At 46.5% G+C, this 24,146-nt stretch overlaps 1 protein-coding gene across 3 annotated transcripts in view; it reads right to left on the bottom strand.

Annotated features, from left to right (window-relative positions):
- The window catches only part of KAT2B (lysine acetyltransferase 2B), a 341,159-nt gene that overhangs the window by 30,059 nt on the left and 286,954 nt on the right, over positions 1–24,146 (bottom strand). The window contains exons 13-17 of one of the 3 annotated variants that reach the window (XM_030202748.1): positions 23,792–23,935; positions 15,969–16,083; positions 6,698–6,734; positions 4,917–4,980; positions 4,733–4,817 (exon numbers count right to left, since the gene is read on the bottom strand). In XM_030202748.1, the coding sequence (XP_030058608.1) occupies positions 4,733–4,817; positions 4,917–4,980; positions 6,698–6,734; positions 15,969–16,083; positions 23,792–23,935 (445 nt within the window). Of the gene's footprint in view, positions 1–4,732; positions 4,818–4,916; positions 4,981–6,697; positions 6,735–14,598; positions 14,683–15,968; positions 16,084–23,791; positions 23,936–24,146 lie in introns of those variants that run through there. The other 2 variants (XM_030202756.1, XM_030202763.1) reach the window with 2 other exon arrangements.

Below are 24,146 nucleotides of genomic sequence, written 5' to 3'. Positions count from 1 at the left end.
ACTGTCTTGATCTCATCTTCTCCTCCAACTGTTCACCTTCTAGTTTCCTTGCCTCTGATCATCCCTCCTCTGATCACCATCTTATAACTTTCACACTTAAATCTCCTCCCTCCCAGTCCCGTCCTATCCTACCTAATTTATCTAGGAATCTTCACGATATTGACCCTTTATCTCTATCCTCCCATGTTTCAAACCTCCTCTCTACTGTGGCACCATCCACGTCTGTCAACGAGGCTGTTTCTTCTTACAACAATACTCTATCCTCTGCCTTAGACACTCTTGCACCTTTGATGACCCACCCTGTAAGGCGTACAAAACCCCAACCTTGGCTGACTTCTAATATCCGCTACCTACGTTCCTGTACCCGCTCCGCCGAACGCCTCTGGCGGAAATCTCGGGCCCTTGCTGATTTCTTACACTTTAAGTTCATGCTGACCTCCTTCCAATCTGCTCTTTTACGTGCCAAACAGGATTATTATATCCAACTGACCAACTCTCTTGGCTCTAATCCTCGACTTCTCTTCACCACATTGAACTCTCTCCTCAAGGTGCCCCCTCCCCCAACTCCCCCTTCATTATCTCCTCAGACCCTTGCTGAATTCTTTCACAACAAGGTTCAAAAGATAAACCTTGCTTTCTCTACCTCACCAGCTCTCCCTCCACTAGTCCGTTCCCCTCTCTCTCCTTCCCCTCATTCCCTTTCCTCCTTTCCTGAAGTTACTATTGAGGAAACTACACTTCTCCTTTCTTCCTCAAAATGTACCACCTGTTCCTCTGATCCCATTCCCACCCACCTTCTTAATGCCATCTCTCCTACTCTTATTCCTTTTATCTGTCACATTCTCAACCTCTCACTTTCCACTGCGACTGTCCCTGCTGCCTTTAAACATGCTGTGGTCACACCTCTCCTTAAGAAGCCTTCACTTGACCCTACTTGTCCCTCTAATTACCGACCCATCTCCCTCCTTCCTTTTCTCTCCAAATTACTTGAGCGTGCTGTTCACCGCCGCTGCCTTGATTTTCTCTCCTCACATGCTATTCTTGACCCACTACAATCTGGTTTTCGCCCTCTCCACTCAACCGAAACTGCGCTTACTAAAGTCTCCAATGACCTATTACTGGCTAAATCCAGAGGTCAATATTCATCCTCATTCTTCTTGATCTTTCCGCTGCTTTTGACACTGTCGATCACAGCATACTTCTCGATACCCTGTCCTCACTTGGATTCCAGGGCTCTGTCCTTTCCTGGTTCTCTTCCTACCTCTCCCTCCGCACCTTTAGTGTTCACTCTGGTGGATCCTCTTCTACTTCTATCCCTCTGCCTGTCGGCGTACCTCAGGGTTCTGTTCTTGGTCCCCTCCTCTTTTCTATCTACACTTCTTCCCTTGGTTCATTAATCTCATCCCATGGCTTTTCCTACCATCTCTATGCTGATGACTCCCAAATCTACTTTTCTACCCCTGATATCTCACCTTGCATCCAAGCCAAAGTTTCAGCGTGCTTGTCTGACATTGCTGCCTGGATGTCTCAACGCCACCTGAAATTAAATATGACCAAAACCGAGCTTCTCATTTTCCCCCCCAAACCCACCTCCCCGCTCCCCCCGTTTTCTATTTCTGTTGATGGCTCTCTCATTCTCCCTGTCTCCTCAGCTCGAAACCTTGGGGGTCATCTTTGACTCTTCTCTCTCCTTCTCTACTCATATCCAGCAGATTGCCAAGACCTGTCGTTTCTTTCTTTACAACATCCGTAAAATCCGCCCCTTTCTTTCCGAGCACTCTACCAAAACCCTCATCCACACCCTTGTTACCTCTCGTTTAGACTACTGCAATCTGCTTCTTGCTGGCCTCCCACTTAGTCACCTCTCCCCTCTCCAGTCGGTTCAAAACTCTGCTGCCCGTCTCGTCTTCCGCCAGGGTCGCTTTACTCATACTACCCCTCTCCTCAAGACCCTTCACTGGCTCCCTATCCGTTTTTGCATCCTGTTCAAACTTCTTCTACTAACCTATAAATGTATTCACTCTGCTGCTCCCCAGTATCTCTCCACACTCGTCCTTCCCTACACCCCTCCCCTTGCACTCCGCTCCATGGATAAATCCTTCTTATCTGTTCCCTTCTCCACTACTGCCAACTCCAGACTTCGCGCCTTCTGTCTCGCTGCACCCTACGCCTGGAATAAACTTCCTGAGCCCCTACGTCTTGCCCCATCCTTGGCCACCTTTAAATCTAGACTGAAAGCCCACCTCTTTAACATTGCTTTTGACTCGTAACCACTTGTAACCACTCGCCTCCACCTACCCTCCTCTCTTCGTTCCCGTTCACATTAATTGATTTGATTTGCTTACTTTATTTATTTTTTGTCTATTAGATTGTAAGCTCTTTGAGCAGGGACTGTCTTTCTTCTATGTTTGTGCAGCGCTGCGTATGCCTTGTAGCGCTATAGAAATGCTAAATAGTAGTAGTAGTAGTAGTAGTACTGAGAAGCAGGCTGCAAAGCCTGGGGTTAGAAGTCCCCAAAGTATTGAGGTTAATGCTGAGCCCAGGAATCTGTGTGGGGAGGCTCAGTGTGAAGATATGTAAAGGTATAAAGTATTTAAGCTAGAAGAACTGTGCCCAGGGGCTGGAATAAAGAATTGCTTGAATATGCTGTTTGTAAGACCTGTTTAATTTTGCCTCTGGAGAACCAGGTCACCCTGAGCGTGAAAGGATAACAAGCTAATCTGCATACAATTTGCATACTGAGAACCAGCTCACCCTGAGTGAAAAAGGGGCCCAGGAGCTGAAGGTTGGATTGCTCAGGATGCTGGGAAGAGACTGTTTGGAGTCCTGTTCAGAGGCTACAGGCCAGTGAGGTCTGCTGGAGATTGGGAGCAGAGGCTTCATCTTCAGAAGGAGGCCTGCTGGATAGTGGGAGCAGGAGCTTCATTTTCACAGTCTCCAGGTCTGTTCTCAGTTGTTTCTCTTTTTTGAGTGCCACCTGCAAGCTCCGCACTTCCAGCTCCATGTTGTCAACCTTCTCCTCCGTTTCCGCCATGCGGTTGCCAATCTCTTTCATCTCCTCATGTAATTCTCCTTCCGCCATTTCAATACTCCTTCTGGTAGCTATCATTTCTGCTTTCAGGTCTTTGAACCACTAAGCCACATCCATCCTGCCCAATTCCGCTTCAGGGACGCTATGCTCCTCAGGGTCCAATTCCGAGTCCGAATCTCCAGTCGCCATTTTTGTTCCTCGCACCACCGCTTTCCAGCCAGCACTTTTCCCTGTCCCCGGGTTCTCTGCGGTGAATTTAAATTTCGCGAGTTTCTTCCGTGCCGCCATGCTCCCGCTTTTTTGCTCGATGTTGTTTATTTTTAGGACGCTGCTTATTTCAAGGGGTAAACACCGCTAAATAGCTCTAGCTTCAGCCGAGCAGCACTTTCAAGTGGCCATCTCTGCTCGCTGACGTCACTTCCTCTCATTATTTATTTATTTGTTGCATTTGTATCTCACATTTTCCCACCTATTTGCAGACTCAATGTGGCTTACAATATTACATCATGGCAGGCGCCATTCAAGAGTAGATAAACAATTGGTTACATACAAAAACAAGTGTAACATAATGGATATGATCAATTCAATAAATCAGAAAACAGTCAGATTATCAAGTAAGTAGTGATGCATTGGAATTCCTATTGTTAATTGTTATGGTAAGCCTTGTTAAAAAGAAAAGCCTTTAGTGATTTTCGAAAGTTGGTTAGGTCGTGAATAGTTTTCAGATCAAGTGGTAATGCATTCCACAGCTGTGTGCCAATGTAGGAAAAGCAGGACGCATGTCAGCTAGGGAAATGAAGACCCAGGAATGTGCATGCTGATCTTTTAGCGTTCCTGGGTGGCAAATCAATAAGGTCTGACATGTATGCCAGGGCATTACCATTAATGACTTTATGAACCAGAGTGCAAACTTTGAACACAGTACGTTCTTTAACTGGAAGCCAATTGTGCTTCTCTCTAAGGAGTTTTGCGCTTTCATATTTTGTTTTTCCAAATACGAGTCTAGCTGCGGTGTTCTGGGCTGTTTGAAGTTTCTTGATGATATGCTCTTTACAACCAGCATACAGCGCATTGCAATAGTCTAGATGACTCAGCACCACTGATGTACCATGTTGCGAAAAATACCTCTTGGGAAGAAAGGTTTCAGTCTTCTGAGTTTCCACATAGACTGAAACATCTTCCTGGTTGTATTCTTCACATGGTTTTCAAGTGTGAGATTTCGATCAATGGTAACTCCGAGAACCTTCAGGGTGTCTGAGACAGGGAGGGAAAAGTTTGGTGTGGTCTAGATAATTAGGGATTCTATCCCTAGGTGTTTATAAATTGTAAATTTAAGTGTTTATTTTCCAGTTAATTTGGGCTCTTTGAGGAGATAATACATCAGTGTTGACTGGTATTTTGTGCGACACAGGTCCCACTGCCTGATGCCCTTTCAAGTTGAGTCAAATATGCACATTTGCAAAGGCAATAAAACTGGGTGGAGGATACAAGACAAGCCATGGAAGGTTGAGACCAAACCAGGAGAAGTGGTGTTTTTCCAGCGTGCATTAGGGGTGTATATCAGTTAAGGCCTAAAATCTGAAGCCCTAAGTATAATTTCCAAATCCAGTTAATTTACATACAGAAATCCCAATTTCTCTCACTCATCACCCTCTACAGAGATCTTTACAGCTATACTTAGAAAAATATTAATTGCATTACCCATGGGAAACCTTATAACTTCATAATATCCGGGAGCTTCTGTTCTCTTCACGGGTTCCATGAAGGGCCAAGCGCTTTGATGGCTCTTTGGTAAAGAAAAAACGTAAGGTATCTAACATGGAAATTCCATACTGGAAAGCATTTTCAAAGCACAAACACGAAATGAATGAAAACCAATACCCACCTTCACCTGCTGCAGAATGCTTTTTAACGTGCTGTACAGTTGATCTGGATCTTTGGGCTCTTTACTTGAAAGAAAATATTGACAAAGGGGATTAATTTCTGTTCTCCAATGCAATGTGAGAGAAATTTGTCTGCAGTTATGTTGGCTGTTTGGTTATCAGCTAATAAAATCTAGTGGCCAGTATGTTATTAGTGGGTTTTTGTTTTTTAAAGTTACTCCTGAATCACTAAATTTCTACTACATTCTACAAATAATTCACATTTCCATTTCTAAGGACACTCAGAGGACCTTTTTAGGACCAAGATACAAACCAGTAGGAGCCATCAGGCATTGGTAGTTTTGTCACAGCGAATCTTACTGTGAATCTGACTGGGATGAAATAATAGTTTCTGCCAGATGAGGAGACAGCCTCTGGTACATGCAAGGATGAATGGGAAAACGAACAAGTGAACACACTCCAATTCCATCACTCTTACTTCCAGCCATGTGTTTGTTTTGATTACACTTGAGAAGTATTCTCTAGCTATCTGATGGGGGGGGGGGGGGAAGAAACCCTTTCAGATGCTCAGGCTGGCCAGAGGTTATTGTAAGTGAAGCTAAATGGGGCTATTTTGTAGTTCAGCTGAGAAGATTTGTTATATCAGTGAGGGAGAGACCAGCTCATCTGCTACTGGATAGTGGGAAAGGTCAGCCAGCCAGGTGACCCTCTATAATACCGTGAACCTGGTGTTGTGATGGCAAAGTTTAGTGGTGCTGATGCTTCACAGCCACTTATCATAATTCTGAATTCCAATCAGCCTACCTGACAGAATTCAACCAAGTTCAACGGGGTAGAATTCTAAGAGTCAAAGGTAAAAGCGGGAGCTGAAAACGAACACAGCTCTTTCACTCTTTGCCCAATATGGGCATTATTCTATAAAGGTTATGCTCCTAAATTTTATGCTGCTAATTTATGAACATAATCTATTTTGGAGTATAGACTATGCTTGTTATTTAGGAACATAAATTATGCTCATAAATATAGCAGCATAAATTTTAGGAGCGTAAATTTGGGTATATAACCTTTATAGAATGCCTTATATGTTTGATTTTGAAAAGAATGTTGTTTGGCTGCCCAATTAGAATTTGCATCTGTCAAGGTGCTAGTTTCTTGAGTACTGTTGTTTGCCTTGTACTTAATGCTGCATACATGCTATGTTTTTGCTAGTTTGATCTGTTTCATGGACCCCCTGTACTTCTTGGGAGAAAATCCAAAAGAACTTCTGATCACGTCTCCTAGGCAGGGTTAAGGTGACGTGCCAAAAGACAGTTCTTTATCTCCTTGTGCATTTAAGATTTTGTATTGTAGCAAACCAAAATGTGTTTTCGCTTTGAAATTTACAGACAATACACTGGTGTAGCTAAAGTACAATGGGGGTAATTTTATAAAGTCATTTTTATCCATATGTGGCTAAATACAAACAGAAATGGCCTCTTATAAAATACTGACACGAGTAACAGCGTGCACTTTGACAGCATGGCACTTTGCTGTAAGGTGAATACAGGGGCAGAGTGTAGGCAGAGCATACATGTACATGCACAAATTATAAAATACAATGATTTACATGCGTACTTTAAAAATATAGGTACAGGTGACCTAAAACAGACACCTGAACTCCACTTACACTAGGTGCCCCCTTACAAAATTATCCTCAATACATTCTCTGTGTAAAATTACCTTAACATTTAAATAAGGAGTTATAAAAACCCAACTTAAATGGTATGATCCTATCAAGTCTTACCCTTTCTCTTTTATGCTTGGTTTCCAGCCTGTCTCTCCTGTAGACCAATAAGATTAAATATTAAATAAGAAAGCTGCTACCTCCAAAGCCTGATATAAGAGCAAACATTGCATTACACAAACCTGCCTAATTGAGCTCGTCTTCTACACACATCCTTCCAGTTAGGGTGCCGCTTAATCTTCCTTCCTCAGCACAGCATCACATTTTTTAATCCTTACACACACACACACACACACACTGGGAAAAGGTTGGAATGACATGCACTCTGTGCACCTTTCAGTGTCTCACCCACAATCCCTTAATCTGACAGGTTATTTCAGAGAACTGGAACAGAGCCTGAAGCTCCCACTATGATCGACTCTTCTCTACCGAAAAGAGATGTTTCTTTGTAAAAACTATAGGCCTGATATTCAGCCCACAGGGATCAGCGTTTATTTTGGCCACTGATAACCATGGGCTGAATTTAAACCAGGATATGCAATGCTGGGCCATGTTGGTACTACAGAACTGAATATCCAGGTATATCCAGTAGAGCACTGGCCAATATTAAGACTGGTGTTCAGTTAGCTTGGCAGATATAGTTAGGACAGCATTTTTGCTGTCCTAAGTTTATGTGCTTACTTATCCAGTCAGCGGACTGAGTATCACTGCTAACTGGTTAAACCCCGCTGAACTGGCCACCTGCCAGTATTCAGCAGCAGTTAAGCAGGTAGTGCTGCTAAATATTGCCTCTGACTGCCATGGCACCTTGCCACTAAATGGAGAGTGCCATGGTACTCAGAGGCAGTATTTAGCAGCACTACGTGCTTAACTGCTGCTGAATACTGGCAGGTGGCCAGTTCAGCGGGGTTTAACCAGGCAGGAGCTTGTCCTGCCCTGTTAAACCTTTTTGACCATCGGGCCCTACATTCTAATAACTCCTACCTGCTCAATTTACCGATTTGTGTTCTGGGCTTTCTTTCAGAAGCTGACATTGTTAAACATTATGGAAGTACTTTTAGAAAGCATTTCATGCATGTAAAGCATGGATTACACATAGAAAAGTTGTCTTATAAAAGCGTCCAGCCATATACATGTGTGTAAGTACATGTGCCCACAAGATGGCATATAGGCATTCCTGGGGGTGAAGACGCAATGCACAGATGTATTATACAAAATATACGCTTACACACTTAACCCCAGATTGCGTAAATGGTGACTAAAGTTCTGCACGCAAATAAGCACGCATACCAGATTTACGCACAAAACTTAATTGGTTAGAAAGCCAATCAGCGCCGATAATTGAGTGTTAAGCAATTATCAGTACTAATTGTGACTAATTAGGATTTACGTGCATAACTCGCTAAACATATTCTATAAAGTGATGCGCATAAATCGGACCAGGCGGATCCCAAAAGGAGGCCGGGAGGGACAAGGGCGGGTTGTGGGCATTCCTAAAATTTACATACAGTGTTATAGAATACGCGTCAATTTAGGAATGCCCACAACCCGCCCTTGTCCCTCCCGGCCTCCTTTTGGGATCCGCCTGGTCCGATTTATGCGCATCACTTTATAGAATATGTTTAGCGAGTTATGCACGTAAATCCTAATTAGTCACAATTAGTACTGATAATTGCTTAACACTCAATTATCGGCGCTGATTGGCTTACTAACCAATTAAGTATGCTTCTACGCCAGGTTTTAGTTGGCGTAAACGGCCGTGACTAAATTTAGTCCCAGGAACGGGCGCTACAACTATTCTAAAACCCTGCCTAACTTAGGTGAGGTTTACAGAATAGTGCTAAGTGCATTTTTTTTCAGTGCCATATATAGAATCTAGTCCTTAGGGCAGTGGTTCCCAAACATGGTCCTGGAGGCACCCCAGCCAATCAGGTTTTCAGTATATCCACAATGAATATTCATGAGATAGATTTGAATTCAGTGGAGACAGTGCATGCAAATCTCTCTCATGAATATTCATTGCGGGTATCCTGAAACCCTGACTGGCTGGGGTGCCTCCAGGACCAGGTTTAGGAACTACTGCCTTAGGGAGTCATTTTATAACAGAGGGCATGAAGATGCCTCTTCCTGGTCTATATTATAGAGACACACAGACGCTTGTGTGTCTTTATAAAATTCTAGAGTAAACCGACAGAAGTCGTGACTAGACTGAAACCATAACATGTACAGCAGCTCAGAAGCTGGTGTAAGTGTACATGAGTACAATGTACCACAGTGTTTCCCAAGTCCAGTCCTGGAGTACCCCTTGCCAGTCAGGTTTTCAAGATATCCACAATGAATATGCACGAACTTCATTTGCATATACTGCCTCCATTACATGCAAATATCTTTCATGCTTATTATTATTATTAGCATTTGTAAAGCGCTACCAGACGCACGCAGCGCTGAACACCTGACACAGAGAGAGACAGTCCCTGCTCAAAAGAGCTTACAATCTAAAAATATTCACTCAGGATATCCTGAAAACCTGATTTGCAAGGGGTACTCATGGACTGGACTTGGAAACACTGATCTACATGACATTAGGTATTTTATAAAGAACTCACATGCTTCACTATTTTGCCCACACCTGGCTTGCATAGGAGTACATGTGGTCTTGTTGACAAGCGGGGTAATTTTATAAAATCAGTTTTACACACTGAAAAGCTTTACAAAATTACCCTCATAAAGTACAAGCACACATTTACACCTTCTATGGAGCAAGTGTATATTTTTGCATGAGCATTTGTGCACTTCTGGGGATCATTGTCAGCGTCTATTTCATACAGGCAGGTATGCACCTACAGTTGTGTGCAAAAGGTTACGCACCCCTGGTCAAACTGTATTTTTCAATGAATCTCTACGAGAACAGCAGCTGAACCAACGTCTACATGGCATAGTGTTGAACAGTCTGCTGTTCCTTTTGGGGTTTTCTAGTGTACAGTGTTAAAACTGTAATGTATCATTATTTTTTTGCCGTTTCTACAGTGAAAATGGCAGGTGCAAAACTCTGTTTGCCCTTTCAATCAGTACTTTGTAACCCCTCCTTTGGCAAAAATAACAACTTCCAAACATTTCCTGTAGTCAGCTAGGAGTCTTTCTATTCTTACTTTTGCAATGTTTTCCATACTCTTCCTTGCAGAACTTTTCTAACTCAGAAATATTCTTAGATCTCTCTGCATGCACTCTATGTCTACCTCCCCACATTCTTTCAATAATATTAGTCTGGAGACTGTGAAGATCTTTCTAAAGGGTTTCCTTTCCTATAAGTACTTTATGGTTGATTTTCAGGTATATTTTGGATCATTGGTTGCTGAAATATACATCCTCTTTCCTCCTTTAATTTTTTTTTACTGAAAAGCTACTGCTGCCTGCACAGGGCCTTCCCTTTGACCCATCCCGCCCCCTTCTGACATAACTTCCTGTTTGGGACGGGTCAGCGGGAAGGCCCAGTGCAGGCAGTTTTTGAGTACTGCTGCTGCAGCTGCAGAATCCAAAATTTTACTGAAAATGGAAAAAGGTAAAACCGGATGGGAAGGGGAGGGATGAGAGAGCCACTGGCGGTCAGGGAAAGAGATGCCGGACCATGTGCAGGCAGCGGTGGGGGGAATTATGAGAACCACAGGTGGCCGTGGGGTGGGAGGCAGAAAGAGAGAACCTTGGGTGACTATGTGTGTGGGGGGAGAGGAGGTAGAGAGAACTTCAGGTGGCCGGGGGGGGGGGGGGGGGGGAGAGGAAGAAAGAGAGAACATTGGGTGGCTGGGGGGGGGGGGGGGGAGTGAGAGAGAAGCCAAACTGAGAGACAGAAGGATGTAGTGAGAAGAGAGAGGGAGAGATGTTGGGCTCAGAGAGAGGGAGCAAGAGATAATGGACCTGGAGTAAGGAGGAAAAGAAGGAAGAGAGCTGTTGGACCGATGGGGGCTCGAGAGAGAAGGAAGAGGGATGATAGACCTGGGGGTAGATGAGAGGAGAGGAAGGGAGACAGAGTTGGAGCTGGAGGCATAGCTACAGGGGAGATGGAGAGCGAGGCCTTGGACACCTAGGCCCCCTTCCTTTGGGATCAGGCCCCAGTTCCATCCAAAGCTGCAGTACCTTCAATGGCTGGTGGGGCAGCTCAAACATCCGCCAGTCGAAGAAATCTGCCGGAGTCCCCCCTTCCTTGTATTGCCTCAGGAGTGAGGACGTTAGCGGGGTGCCTCCAGCCATCAATGCTTGCACTCCCCAAGCATGCTCAGTTTGTGCATGAACTGTCCATGTTCAGTGAGTGCCAGTATCGGCAGCTGAAGACACCCTGCTGACTTCCTCACTCCTGAGGCAGCATAAGGAGGAATGGGGCTGCTTTGGCAGTGGATTTCTTTGACTGGTGGGGCTTTGGTGGCCCCACCAGCAAAGGTATATCTAATGGGGGGGGGGGGAATGCATGCCCCCCAATGGACCGCTGGCCGGTATTTAATCATGTGATTAACATTTTTAATAGTGCAATAGATTGCGATTAAAAATTTTAATTAAAATTTTTTTTTTAATTTTTATTACATTTGTACCCCGCGCTTTCCCACTCATGGCAGGCTCAATGCGGCTTACATATTATATACAGGTACTTATTTGTACATGGGGCAATGGAGGGTTAAGTGACTTGCCCAGAGTGACAAGGAGCTGCCTGTGCCTGCAGTGGGAATCGAACCCAGTTCCCCAGGACCAAAGTCCACCACTCTAACCACTAGGCCACCCTACATAACATACGTAGGGGCCCATTTACCAAACTGCAGTAAAAAGTGGCCTTAGCATATCCTTACGCGGGTCATTCCCACATGCTAAAGCATTTTCACTGCCGTGGCAAAATGGCCGATTTTTCTACTGCCACGTGTTAACCGATTGGCGCATGAGCTCTTGCTGCCTACACGATGGATGACGGTGGAGGCTCACACGCTAATGGCCACATGCTAATGGGAAAATTGGCATTTGGTCATTAATGGGGGAAATAGAAAAAGGGGCCATTTTGCCTCTATGTATGTTACGCTTAATTTATAATGTTTTCTCCACTATTTATTACAATTTGATTATTTATTATTTGCTTTGTTATGTTATTCGCTGGAATATTTTAGATGTTTGTATAATTTTATCCTGATTTATACTGTATATGTTCTTATGATTTGATTTATATCTGCTTAACAGTTGCTGCCCCTGAAGCAGCCTGCCATAGGTGAAACGTGGCCACGTTGAGCTATTTTAATAAAAGTTTGCTCTTCATCTTGTCTGATCTGTTGTCTTCTGCTATTACTGTATGGGGATCACACCTGCCTCGTGTCGATATTGGATGTGGACAGAAACACAGAAAAATGAAGGCAGATAAAACACCATATGGCCTATCCAGTCTGCTCAACCATGCCATCCACTATCCCTTCCTCTCCTTTACAGATCCTATATACTTGTCCCAAGCTTTCTTGAATTCGTCTCTACCACCTCCACTGGGAAGCTGTTCCACACAGTCACCATCCTTCCATGAAGTATTTCCTTAGGTTACGTCTGTCCCTTTTCACCTTCATCCAATGCCCCCTTTTCAAAGAGACTCACCTCCTGTGCATTTATGTCACAGATCAACAATTTAATTTTTGTTTCATCAACTCAAAGCACTGTGTTCCAAAACATTTCAGGTTTATAAAGGCTTTCTTTTGTATACTTTAGACCGTAGCTTTTGTGATGAGATAACTCTTCATACACATCATTTTTATGTAGGCAATGCTTTGCTGTGACCCTAAGAACCATTCCAGTGTCAGCTAAAGTTTTCAGCAGGTCATTTGCAGTGATCTGTGGGTTTTGTTTTGCAGATCTACCCAGTTTTCAGGTTCTTCTATCAGAGATTTTTTTTTGGTCTTCTAGATCTTGTCTTAAGTTCAACAGTTGAAAATTACTAGTGGGAAGTTTTTAGATATCTTCGTAGTCTTCCACTAATGCAGGCTTTTTCTATCTGGGGCCACATTTTATATTTTGTATCATTCAGATGGCCAAAACATGCACCATCATATTTTGCCTCTTGTTTAGTCAAAGTGGCAAAATACGACAGTGTTTTGTTCCCTCTCCACCAGTCTCTCTCTCTCGCTTTCTCTCATGTGCCCCCCTAGCCTTTACCCAGTCTCTCTCTCTCTCATGTACTCTCCCCCTGTCTTTACCTAGTCTGTTTCCCCTCACCTGGCTTCAGCTGCAGAAGAAACAATGGTATTCCTGCTTCCCCACTGCGACATGGCTCTCTGCAAGCTTGAGCTACATGGTGCTGGAACTTTGGGTTGGTCTTGCGGTTTCAAGCCTCTCAAGACTTGAACCTGTATTACCAATCCAAACTTCCAGCACAGCATGGCTCAAGCTTACAGAGTTCAGTCGTGGTGGGGAAGCAGGAACCTCGCTGTAGGCCCCACAAGAATTGCCAAGCTTCCAAGGGCCACAAAAAGGAACTTGTTGGGTTGGATTCTGGTCTGCGGCCCATAGGCTGGACAAGCCTGCACTAATGCATAAGAATTTATTGTCTTCATTTTCAAATGCTTAGACAGCTGCTTGAAGGGGCCCCTGGTTGTTAAAAGTGGACAGAACAATCATCGCAAGCTCAAAGATTAGAAGTACATAAGTATTGCCACACTGGGACAGACCAAAGGTCCATCAAGCCCAGCATCAGGGTCAGAGTATTTGTTCAACCATGGAATTGACATCACTGACTGAGTGAAGACGTAACCACTAAGCATTTAGGACCAGATTCAGTAAATGGCGCCCAAATTTGGCCAAGGGGAAAAAAATCAGTACCAGTGTTATTCTATAAAGGGCGCTCCAGGTTGAGTGCCCTTTACAAAATAGCATGTAGTGCTGATTCCCATACCCAAATTTGGGCGCCAGGACTTTCACCTGCTGAAACTAGGTGTAAATCCTGATGCCTAGTCATGGCATTCTATAATACTGCGCACAAATTTCTGGAATGCTCCTGATCTGGCCAGGCCCATTCCATGGCCATGCCTCCTTTTGGGGTGCACGCCATGGGGTCTGGACGTGCAGATTTATAGAAAAGCGTGTAGCAAGATGCGCCTGCAAATCCAAATTGGTGCCAATTAACATCAATAATTGTTAGCACCCAATTATCAATGTTAATTGGCCATTACCCAATTTAATTGTGCACGCATCTCAGAATTGTGCCCAAATTTGGGTGCACAAACTTGAGCGCCCTTTATAGAATCCAGTAATTTGTGCCTGAATAACAACTTTAATAACAGGAGTAAAGAATCAACTGGAAGGGCGTCCAAGCATTTGCTTATGCAATATTCACTTTTTTGTTACTTCAATCTGTTAAAATATGCAACCAAATAGTAATAATTCATTAAAATCTTATGGACCACATAAAAGGCTGTACTAGTTTCTGTTCATTTAGTGATTCATCGAAACATACGATTTGATCAGGGGTTCCTAAAATTTTGCACACAATCATATGTTGCCTTTACTTACTACACCTTCTCTTCCCTCACCAAGATATCTTTCTTTCCTCTGTCCTCCTTCACTCAATATCTCCTCCTGGCTCCTGCAGTCCACTCATTTCTCCACTTCTCTATTTGTCCGCACCCCTTCCTTCAATTAGCCTCATTTTGCTGCATGCAATGCTTCTCTTCCCCCACTGCACATCTGCCAACTATGCCAGCACTCCAGACAAAAATGAAAAAGTATGCAGCTGGTGGCTGTGTTAGTGCTAGGCAGTTGTAATGGAGGAGGAAGAGGGGAAAGTAGGCTGGGTAGTAGCAGAAAGAGCAATGAATAAGCAAGTAGCTAGTGCAGAGCAGAAAGCTGCATGTTGGGTAGTGGCAGGAGGACAGGTGGTGTCAGCCACAAAGGGTTCAGTAAGCCAGCCAAAAGCAGAGGACGTAATGGGGTGGGGTAGAGGGAACACTTGCCAGGCAGAGAGCAATTGATGGATCACTATCGGTACTACAGCAGGATGAAAAGAATGCTTTCTGAGCAGATCTGCATTTCCCACAATCCTGTAGAGTGGGAAAAAGTCAGAGGCCCGGATTACAATGCACCTTCCATATACAATTTTTTTAAATAACATTTGTGGTATGTAGTTTACTGAACTTTTGAACCTAGGTTACATAACTTCCATTAGTTCTGAAAAACCTTATAAAAGATAAAGTCAACAGTTTCCATATTCTGTCAGGTATATAACACTTTGTAAGAACAGATCAAGAAGTGTCATTTCCAATAGTTTCAGTTTATTCTTGTGTATTTTCTTACAACACAATTATATTAAATTGCACACAAGTGGACCTGAATTTAAAGAAAAAACAAACAAAAAAACCTATTTTGTGCCCTACAACAAAAACAGAAAGAAACTTTCTAACGATGCTTCACTTTACTTGAAGCCTCAGTAATGCCACTGCTACTTTAAAATGGAGTCTTCTATAGACCATATCCATAGTATTTTCTTTCAATGACAATAATGTTCATGAAATACAGTCACAAAATAATGATTACATTTCAAAAACAGTATTATTTAGCACTCAGCACCTACCTCCTACGCAGAGGGGAGGCATAAGCCTGTAAAACGCCAAACTAGCCAATCAGATGAATCTTCTCCTTTCTAGGTAGCAAACGTGTGTCAGCCATGACTGTCTGAATCAGGTTATTACAGACCCGACAGTCTGGAGTCTTTGCTTTTCAGTTTTATTTGTGAAGACGATTATGTAGCATGCTGCTTTGCAGAGCAGTTGAGAGCATCAGGCAGCTAGAGGTAAATCCCTGATGTGATAGCCCACCAGATGTTAGTTAGAGCTACAGCCAATGAAATCTAAGAGCTGCACCCTGAAGGGGATTTCAGAACTAGGGGAAGCCCAATCAAGACAGAATACAAAACATTTTCTGTACTAATTAACCCATAAGCCTGTCAACAAAAGTCTCCTCCTGTTCATCGCTTGGCACACTGGACTGTAAAAGAAGTACAGTATAACTTGCTGACAATTTTATGTTGCAAACATGTTTGGATTTCATCCATATTTTTTTTAATCATCAAACTCTGGGATAAAATAAATCCTGTATTTTTCTCCAGGATTGATATTTTAATAGACCACAGTAAAAATCAGACATTTCATCTCCAGACATCAGATATTTTATCTCCAGAATTGATATTTTGATAGACCACAGTAAAAAATCAGACCTCCTAATGCAGTAACTTGAAACAGTTGCCATCTTGGATGCATATTTTGATTTCAGGTCAATTAGCGTACTGCCATACTGTTAATGACACAGTGTGAGGGAGGGTGGTACATACTAATTCCAGGAATGCTTTCTATAGGGATCTGTCGTACTCCTTCCTTGAAACAGGATAGTCCCGGGTACACCTTGCGAATCTGTGCTTGCTTCCTTTCTATGAGCTTTTTAATGATCTGTAATGATATCAGAAAGAGGAAAGTATTTAGCTGTTGCACGGACCAGATTAAAGGTCGAGGAACCTATTATTATTATTATTACATTTGTACCCCGCGCTTTCCCACATATTGCAGGCTCAATGCGGCTTACATAGTAAAGCGAATGCTACATACCTGTAGAAGGTATTCTCCGAGGACAGCAGGCTGATTGTTCTCACTGATGGGTGACGTCCACGGCAGCCCCTCCAATCGGAATCTTCCTAGCAAAGTCCTTTGCTAGCCCTCGCGCGCCCGCGCGCACCGCGCATGCGCGGCCGTCTTCCCGCCCGAAACCGGCTCGAGCCGGCCAGTCCAGTATGTAGCAAGACAATACAAGGGAAGACACAACTCCAAAGGGGAGGCGGGCGGGTTTGTGAGAACAATCAGCCTGCTGTCCTCGGAGAATACCTTCTACAGGTATGTAGCATTCGCTTTCTCCGAGGACAAGCAGGCTGCTTGTTCTCACTGATGGGGAATCCCTAGCCCCCAGGCTCACTCAAAACAACAACCATGGTCAATTGGGCCTCGCAACGGCGAGGACATAACTGAGATTGACCTAAAAAATTTACCAACTAACTGAGAGTGCAGCCTGGAACAGAACAAACAGGGCCCTCGGGGGGTGGAGTTGGATCCTAAAGCCCAAACAGGTTCTGAAGAACTGACTGCCCGAACCGACTGTCGCGTCGGGTATCCTGCTGCAGGCAGTAATGCGATGTGAATGTGTGGACAGATGACCACGTCGCAGCTTTGCAAATTTCTTCAATGGAGGCTGACTTCAAGTGGGCTACCGACGCAGCCATGGCTCTAAAATTATGAGCCGTGACATGACCCTCAAGAGCCAGCCCCGCCTGGGCGTAAGTGAAGGAAATGCAATCTGCTAGCCAATTGGATATGGTGCGTTTCCCTACAGCCACTCCCCTCCTATTGGGATCAAAAGAAACAAACAATTGGGCGGACTGTCTGTGGGGCTGTGTCCGCTCCAGATAGAAGGCCAATGCTCTCTTGCAGTCCAATGTGTGCAGCTGACGTTCAGCAGGGCAGGAATGAGGACGGGGAAAGAATGTTGGCAAGACAATTGACTGGTTCAGATGGAACTCCGACACGACCTTTGGCAAGAACTTAGGGTGAGTGCGGAGGACTACTCTGTTATGATGAAATTTGGTGTAAGGGGCCTGGGCTACCAGGGCCTGAAGCTCACTGACTCTACGAGCTGAAGTAACTGCCACCAAGAAAATGACCTTCCAGGTCAAGTACCTCAGATGGCAGGAATTCAGTGGCTCAAAAGGAGGTTTCATCAGCTGGGTGAGAACGACATTGAGATCCCATGACACTGTAGGAGGCTTGACAGGGGGCTTTGACAAAAGCAAACCTCTCATGAAGCGAACAACTAAAGGCTGTCCTGAGATTGGCTTACCTTCCACACGGTAATGGTATGTACTGATTGCACTAAGATGAACCCTTACAGAGTTGGTCTTGAGACCAGACTCAGACAAGTGCAGAAGGTATTCAAGCAGGGTCTGTGTAGGACAAGAACGAGGATCTAGGGCCTTGCTGTCACACCAGATGGCAAACCTCCTCCACAGAAAGAAGTAACTCCTCTTGGTGGAATCTTTCCTGGAAGCAAGCAAGACGCGGGAGACACCCTCTGACAGACCCAAAGAGGCAAAGTCTACGCTCTCAACATCCAGGCCGTGAGAGCCAGGGACCGGAGGCTGAGATGCAGAAGAGCCCCTTCGTTCTGCGTGATGAGGGTCGGAAAACACTCCAATCTCCACGGTTCTTCGGAGGATAACTCCAGAAGAAGAGGGAACCAGATCTGACGCGGCCAAAAAGGAGCAATCAGAATCATGGTGCCTCGGTCTTGTTTGAGTTTCAACAAAGTCTTCCCCACCAGAGGAATGGGAGGATAAGCATACAGCAGGCCTTCCCCCCAATCCAGGAGGAAGGCATCCGATGCCAGTCTGCCGGGGGCCTGAAGTCTGGAACAGAACTGAGGGACTTTGTGGTTCACTCGAGATGCGAAGAGATCCACCAAGGGGGTGCCCCACGCTTGGAAGATCTGGCGCACCACTCTGGAGTTGAGCGACCACTCGTGAGGTTGCATAATCCTGCTCAGTCTGTCGGCCAGACTGTTGTTTACGCCTGCCAGATATGTGGCTTGGAGCACCATGCCTAGACGGCGAGCCCAGAGCCACATGCTGACGGCTTCCTGACACAGGGGGCGAGATCCGGTGCCCCCCTGCTTGTTGACATAGTACATGGCAACCTGGTTGTCTGTCTGAATTTGGATAATTTGATGGGACAGCCGATCTCTGAAAGCCTTCAGAGCGTTCCAGATCGCTCGCAACTCCAGGAGATTGATCTGTAGACCACGTTCCTGGAGGGACCAGCTTCCTTGGGTGTGAAGCCCATCGACATGAGCTCCCCATCCCAGGAGAGACGCATCCGTTGTCAGCACTTTTTGTGGCTGAGGAATTTGGAAAGGACGTCCCAGAGTCAAATTGGACCAGATTGTCCACCAATACAGGGATTCGAGAAAACTCGTGGACAGGTGGATCACGTCTTCTAGACCCCCAGCAGCCTGAAACCACTGGGAGGCTAGGGTCCATTGAGCAGATCTCATGTGAAGACGGGCCATGGGAGTCACATGAACTGTGGAGGCCATGTGGCCCAGCAATCTCAACATCTGCCGAGCTGTGATCTGCTGGGACGCTCGCACCCGCGAGACGAGGGACAACAAGTTGTTGGCCCTCGTCTCTGGGAGATGGGTGCGAGCCGTCCGAGAATCCAGCAGAGCTCCTATGAATTCGAGTTTCTGCACTGGGAGAAGATGGGACTTTGGATAATTTATCACAAACCCCAGTAGCTCCAGGAGGCGAATAGTCATCTGCATGGACTGCAGGGCTCCTGCCTCGGATGTGTTCTTCACCAGCCAATCGTCGAGATATGGGAACACATGCACCCCCAGCCTGCGAAGTGCCGCTGCTACTACAGCTAGGCACTTTGTGAACACCCTGGGCGCAGAGGCGAGCCCAAAGGGTAGCACACAGTACTGGAAGTGGCGTGTGCCCAACTGAAATCGCAGATACTGTCTGTGAGCTGGCAGTATCGGGATGTGTGTGTAGGCATCCTTCAAGTCCAGAGAGCATAGCCAATCGTTTTGCTGAATCATGGGGAGAAGGGTGCCCAGGGAAAGCATCCTGAACTTTTCTTTTACGAGATATTTGTTCAGGGCCCTTAGGTCTAGGATGGGACGCATCCCCCCTGTTTTATTTTCCACAAGGAAGTACCTGGAATAGAATCCCAGCCCTTCTTGCCCGGATGGCACGGGCTCGACCGCATTGGCGCTGAGAAGGGCGGAGAGTTCCTCTGCAAGTACCTGCTTGTGCTGGAAGCTGTAGGATTGAGCTCCCGGTGGACAATTTGGAGGTTTTGAGGCCAAATTGAGGGTGTATCCTTGCCGGACTATTTGCAGAACCCACTGATCGGAGGTTATGAGAGGCCACCTTTGGTGAAAAGCTTTCAACCTCCCCCCGACCGGCAGGTCGCCCGGCACTGACACTTGGATGTCGGCTATGCTCTGCTGGAGCCAGTCAAAAGCTCGCCCCTTGCTTTTGCTGGGGAGCCGCGGGGCCTTGCTGAGGCGCACGCTGCTGATGAGAGCGAGCGCGCTGGGGCTTAGCCTGGGCCGCAGGCTGTCGAGAAGGAGGGTTGTACCTACGCTTGCCAGAAGAGTAGGGAACAGTCCTCCTTCCCCCAAAAAATCTTCTACCTGTAGAGGTAGATGCTGAAGGCTGCCGGCGGGAGAACTTGTCGAATGCGGTATCCCGCTGGTGGAGATGCTCTACCACCTGCTCGACTTTCTCTCCAAAAATATTGTCCGCACGGCAAGGCGAGTCCGCAATCCGCTGCTGGAGTCTATTTTCCAGGTCGGAGGCACGCAGCCATGAGAGCCTGCGCATCACCACACCTTGAGCAGCGGCCCTGGACGCAACATCAAAGGTGTCATACACCCCTCTGGCCAGGAATTTTCTGCACGCCTTCAGCTGCCTGACCACCTCCTGAAAAGGCTTGGCTTGCTCAGGGGGAAGAGCATCAACCAAGCCCGCCAACTGCCGCACATTGTTCCGCATGTGTATGCTCGTGTAGAGCTGGTAAGACTGGATTTTGGCCACGAGCATAGAGGAATGGTAGGCCTTCCTCCCAAAGGAGTCTAAGGTTCTAGAGTCCTTGCCCGGGGGCGCCGAAGCATGCTCCCTAGAACTCTTAGCCTTCTTTAGGGCCAGATCCACAACTCCAGAGTCGTGAGGCAACTGAGTGCGCATCAGCTCTGGGTCCCCATGGATCCGGTACTGGGACTCGATCTTCTTGGGGATGTGGGGGTTACTTAATGGCTTGGTCCAGTTCGCAAGCAATGTCTTTTTCAGGACATGGTGCAAGGGAACAGTGGACGCTTCCTTAGGTGGAGAAGGATAGTCCAGGAGCTCAAACATTTCAGCCCTGGGCTCGTCCTCCACAACCACCGGGAAGGGGATGGCCGTAGACATCTCCCGGACAAAGGAAGCAAAAGACAGACTCTCGGGAGGAGAAAGCTGTCTTTCAGGAGAGGGAGTGGGATCGGAAGGAAGACCCTCAGACTCCTCGTCAGAGAAATATCTGGGGTCTTCTTCTTCTTCCCATGAGGCCTCACCCTCGGTGTCAGACACAAGTTCACGGACCTGTGTCTGCAACCTCGCCCGGCTCGACTCCGTGGAGCCACGTCCACGATGGGGGCGTCGAGAGGTAGACTCCCTTGCCCGCATCGGCGAAGCTCCCTCCGCCGACGTAGTCGGGGAGCCCTCCTGGGAGGTGGCTGCAGTCGGCACCGCACGCGGTACCGACGTCGGGGACCTCACCCCGGGCGATGGGCCAGCCGGCGCCATGCTCGACGGTACCGGAGGCGCAAGCACCGCCGGTACCGGAGGGGTAGGGCGCAACAGCTCTCCCAGAATCTCTGGGAGAACGGCCCGGAGGCTCTCGTTCAGAGCGGCTGCAGAGAAAGGCAGGTAGGTCGATGCAGGCGTCGACGTCAGAACCTGTTCCGGGCGTGGAAGCTGGTCCGGGCTGTCCAGAGTGGAGCGCATCGACACCTCCTGAACAGAGGGTGAGCGGTCCTCTCGATGCCGATGCCTGCTGGGTGCCGACTCCCTCGGCGACCCAGAGCTCTCGGTGCCGACGCGGGGAGGAGACCGGTGTCGATGCTTCTTCGACTTCTTCCGAAGCATGTCACCGGAGCTCCCCGGCACCGACGAGGAGGACGTAGAATCCATCCGTCGCTTCCTCAGGGCCGAGGTCGAAGCAGGTCGATCCCGGGGGGGCTGTACCGCAGGAGCCCTCAGGGTAGGGGGAGACCCACCCGAAGGCTCACCGTCACCAGCGGGGGAATGGACAGCCCTCACCTGCACTCCACCCGATGCACCACCGTCCGACGACATCAGGAGACGAGGTCCCGGTACCACCGACGTCGATGCAGCTATCCGATGTCTCGGCGCCGATGCAGAGGGCCGATGCCTCGATGCACTCGATGCACTGGCGGCCAAGGATGAAGGTCTGGACGCTGATGACGTCGATGCACACGATGGCCCCGGTGCCGATGCCGACGAAGAGCCCGAGAACAAAACGTTCCACTGGGCCAATCTCGCTACCTGAGTCCGCCTTTGTAAGAGGGAACACAGACTACAGTTCTGAGGACGGTGCTCGGCCCCCAGACACTGAAGACACGAAGAGTGCCTATCAGTGAGCGAGATTACCCGGGCGCACTGGGTGCACTTCTTGAAGCCGCTGGAAGGCTTCGATGTCATGGGCGGAAAAATCACGCCGGCGAAATCAAAATCCGAAATGACGAATTTGGAGCACCAAAACTTTAAGGGAGAAAAATCTCGACCGAGGCCGAAAAGAGGCCTACCCCGACGACGAAAGAAAACTTACCGGGGCGAAAACTGGAAACACGGGAAGGGGCAAACAAAACCCAAGGGGGTTTCCGGAGCACTTCCCGAACAAAGTTAGAACTTTTCCGAAGAAAAAACAAGTCTATTTTAAAACGGACGCGCGAGGTCGACTCTCCGGGGCTCGACACGACAAAAACACAGCCGTACCGAGTGCGGACGAAAGAAGACTGGCCGGCTCGAGCCGGTTTCGGGCGGGAAGACGGGCGCGCGCGCGAGGGCTAGCAAAGGACTTTGCTAGGAAGATTCCGATTGGAGGGGCTGCCGTGGACGTCACCCATCAGTGAGAACAAGCAGCCTGCTTGTCCTCGGAGAAATATAATTACAGTTACCTAGTGTATCTCTCGTGTTTATGACAAGACTAGGATGGGGGCTCAATATCCGGCCCCCAATCAGGTATATAGGTGGCATGATTGACAGCTTAACGCTGTCTACTCCAAATGACTGACATATTTCAGAAGCAGTCCTTCACTACATAAAAAAGGGCATGTGTGTACACAGTTCAGAATTACACAAGGGAAAGGGAAATGGGATTTGATATACCGCCTTTCTGAGGTTTTTGCAACTACATTCAAAGCGGTTTACATATATTCAGGTACTTATTTTGTACCAGGGGCAATGGAGGGTTAAGTGACTTGCCCAGAGTCAGAAGGAGCTGCAGCGGGAATCAAACTCAGTTGCCCAGGATCAAAGTCCACTGCACTAACCACTAGGCTACTCCTCCACTTCAAGGAACAGCATCCTAATAAAAATGAAAAGTTTGCCCATGAAGTGCAGATTCCCCTTGTGAGGTTGCGTTCCCTGGAATGTATGCACCAGATTGAATACATAAGATACGGTCTTCTCAATCAGTCTAGTGGTTAGTGCAGTGGCCTGAGAACCAGGAGAACTGGGTTCAATTCCCACTGCAGTTCCTTCTGACAAGTCACTTAACCCTCCACTGCCCCAGGTACAAAATAAGTACCTGTATATAATATGTAAACCACTTGGACTGTAACCAGAGAAAGGAGGTATATCAAATCTCATCCCCCTTCCATCTTGTGGCATTCTGGCTTACATTCTCAAGCCAGATAGCCACATTTCACTTATCTCTTTGGCACCTTCAGAGCAGAGAATGACACAGGGACAAAGCAGTTCATTAACAGGCTTCAAAGTAGAAAATCACACGGGGACAAAGTTTGTCCCTGTCCTCACGGCTCTGTCCCCATCCCCGCACCGTGGAATCTATCCTCATCCCATCCCTGTGTCATTCTCTATTTCAGAGTATGAGTCATGCACTCCAGTGCTGACCCTTGCCTGCATGATATTTTCTACTTATCAAATATTCCTTATTTCTCTCTTTACAAAGGGAAAATTTGGCAAACATCAAACTTGACACGTTCAAACACAGCTGTGTATGGAAATGAATGTGTAGCAAGTTGAGAGAGACTGCACCCTTGAAATGAACAGGCTGCACTCCTCTTATTCAGTAACAGGTACCCAACATGTGGCAAATTTATCTTACAGTTTCAGTTCTCACTTTTCCACAAAAGTCTGAGCTGACTTTTAATATAAAAAGGGCTTTTCTAAGTCTACATCTACAGTGATTCAAGCAACAAACATTCCTTTTACAACAGAAAAGGATTCATTTTTATCTGACACTAACAAGACATTTAAGTAAATTTCTATCATTTAACTTTCCCACAAGGTTCAGTATTACTTACCTCCTTTTGTTTTTTAATAATGACAGAAAACTCGGTATAGGGTATCCTTGGATTTAGCTCACAGCCCATTAAGGTAGCCCCTTCATAATCTTTGATGTAGCCCACATATTTTGCTTTTGGTACCTTTATGTCTTTGGAGAAACCCTGTAGCAGAAAAGAATTTCATCAATACTCTCATTAGCATTTCAAGCAATACTCTGTCAGCACAATTACTGAAACAATTATGAATTAGCTATTAATGTATTTCCCTTGGGCTCTCTCTTCAGTCATACATTTCACACAGCCTTTCAAGCAAGAAATAGTGACCCCTCTGAAACGTTAATGGCACACAACCTAGCCTACTCAAGTCAGCTAC

Source organism: Microcaecilia unicolor, chromosome 1, assembly GCF_901765095.1.
Source record: "Microcaecilia unicolor chromosome 1, aMicUni1.1, whole genome shotgun sequence".
Taxonomy (NCBI): domain Eukaryota; kingdom Metazoa; phylum Chordata; class Amphibia; order Gymnophiona; family Siphonopidae; genus Microcaecilia; species Microcaecilia unicolor.
This window is presented reverse-complemented; position numbering and strand designations above follow the sequence as displayed.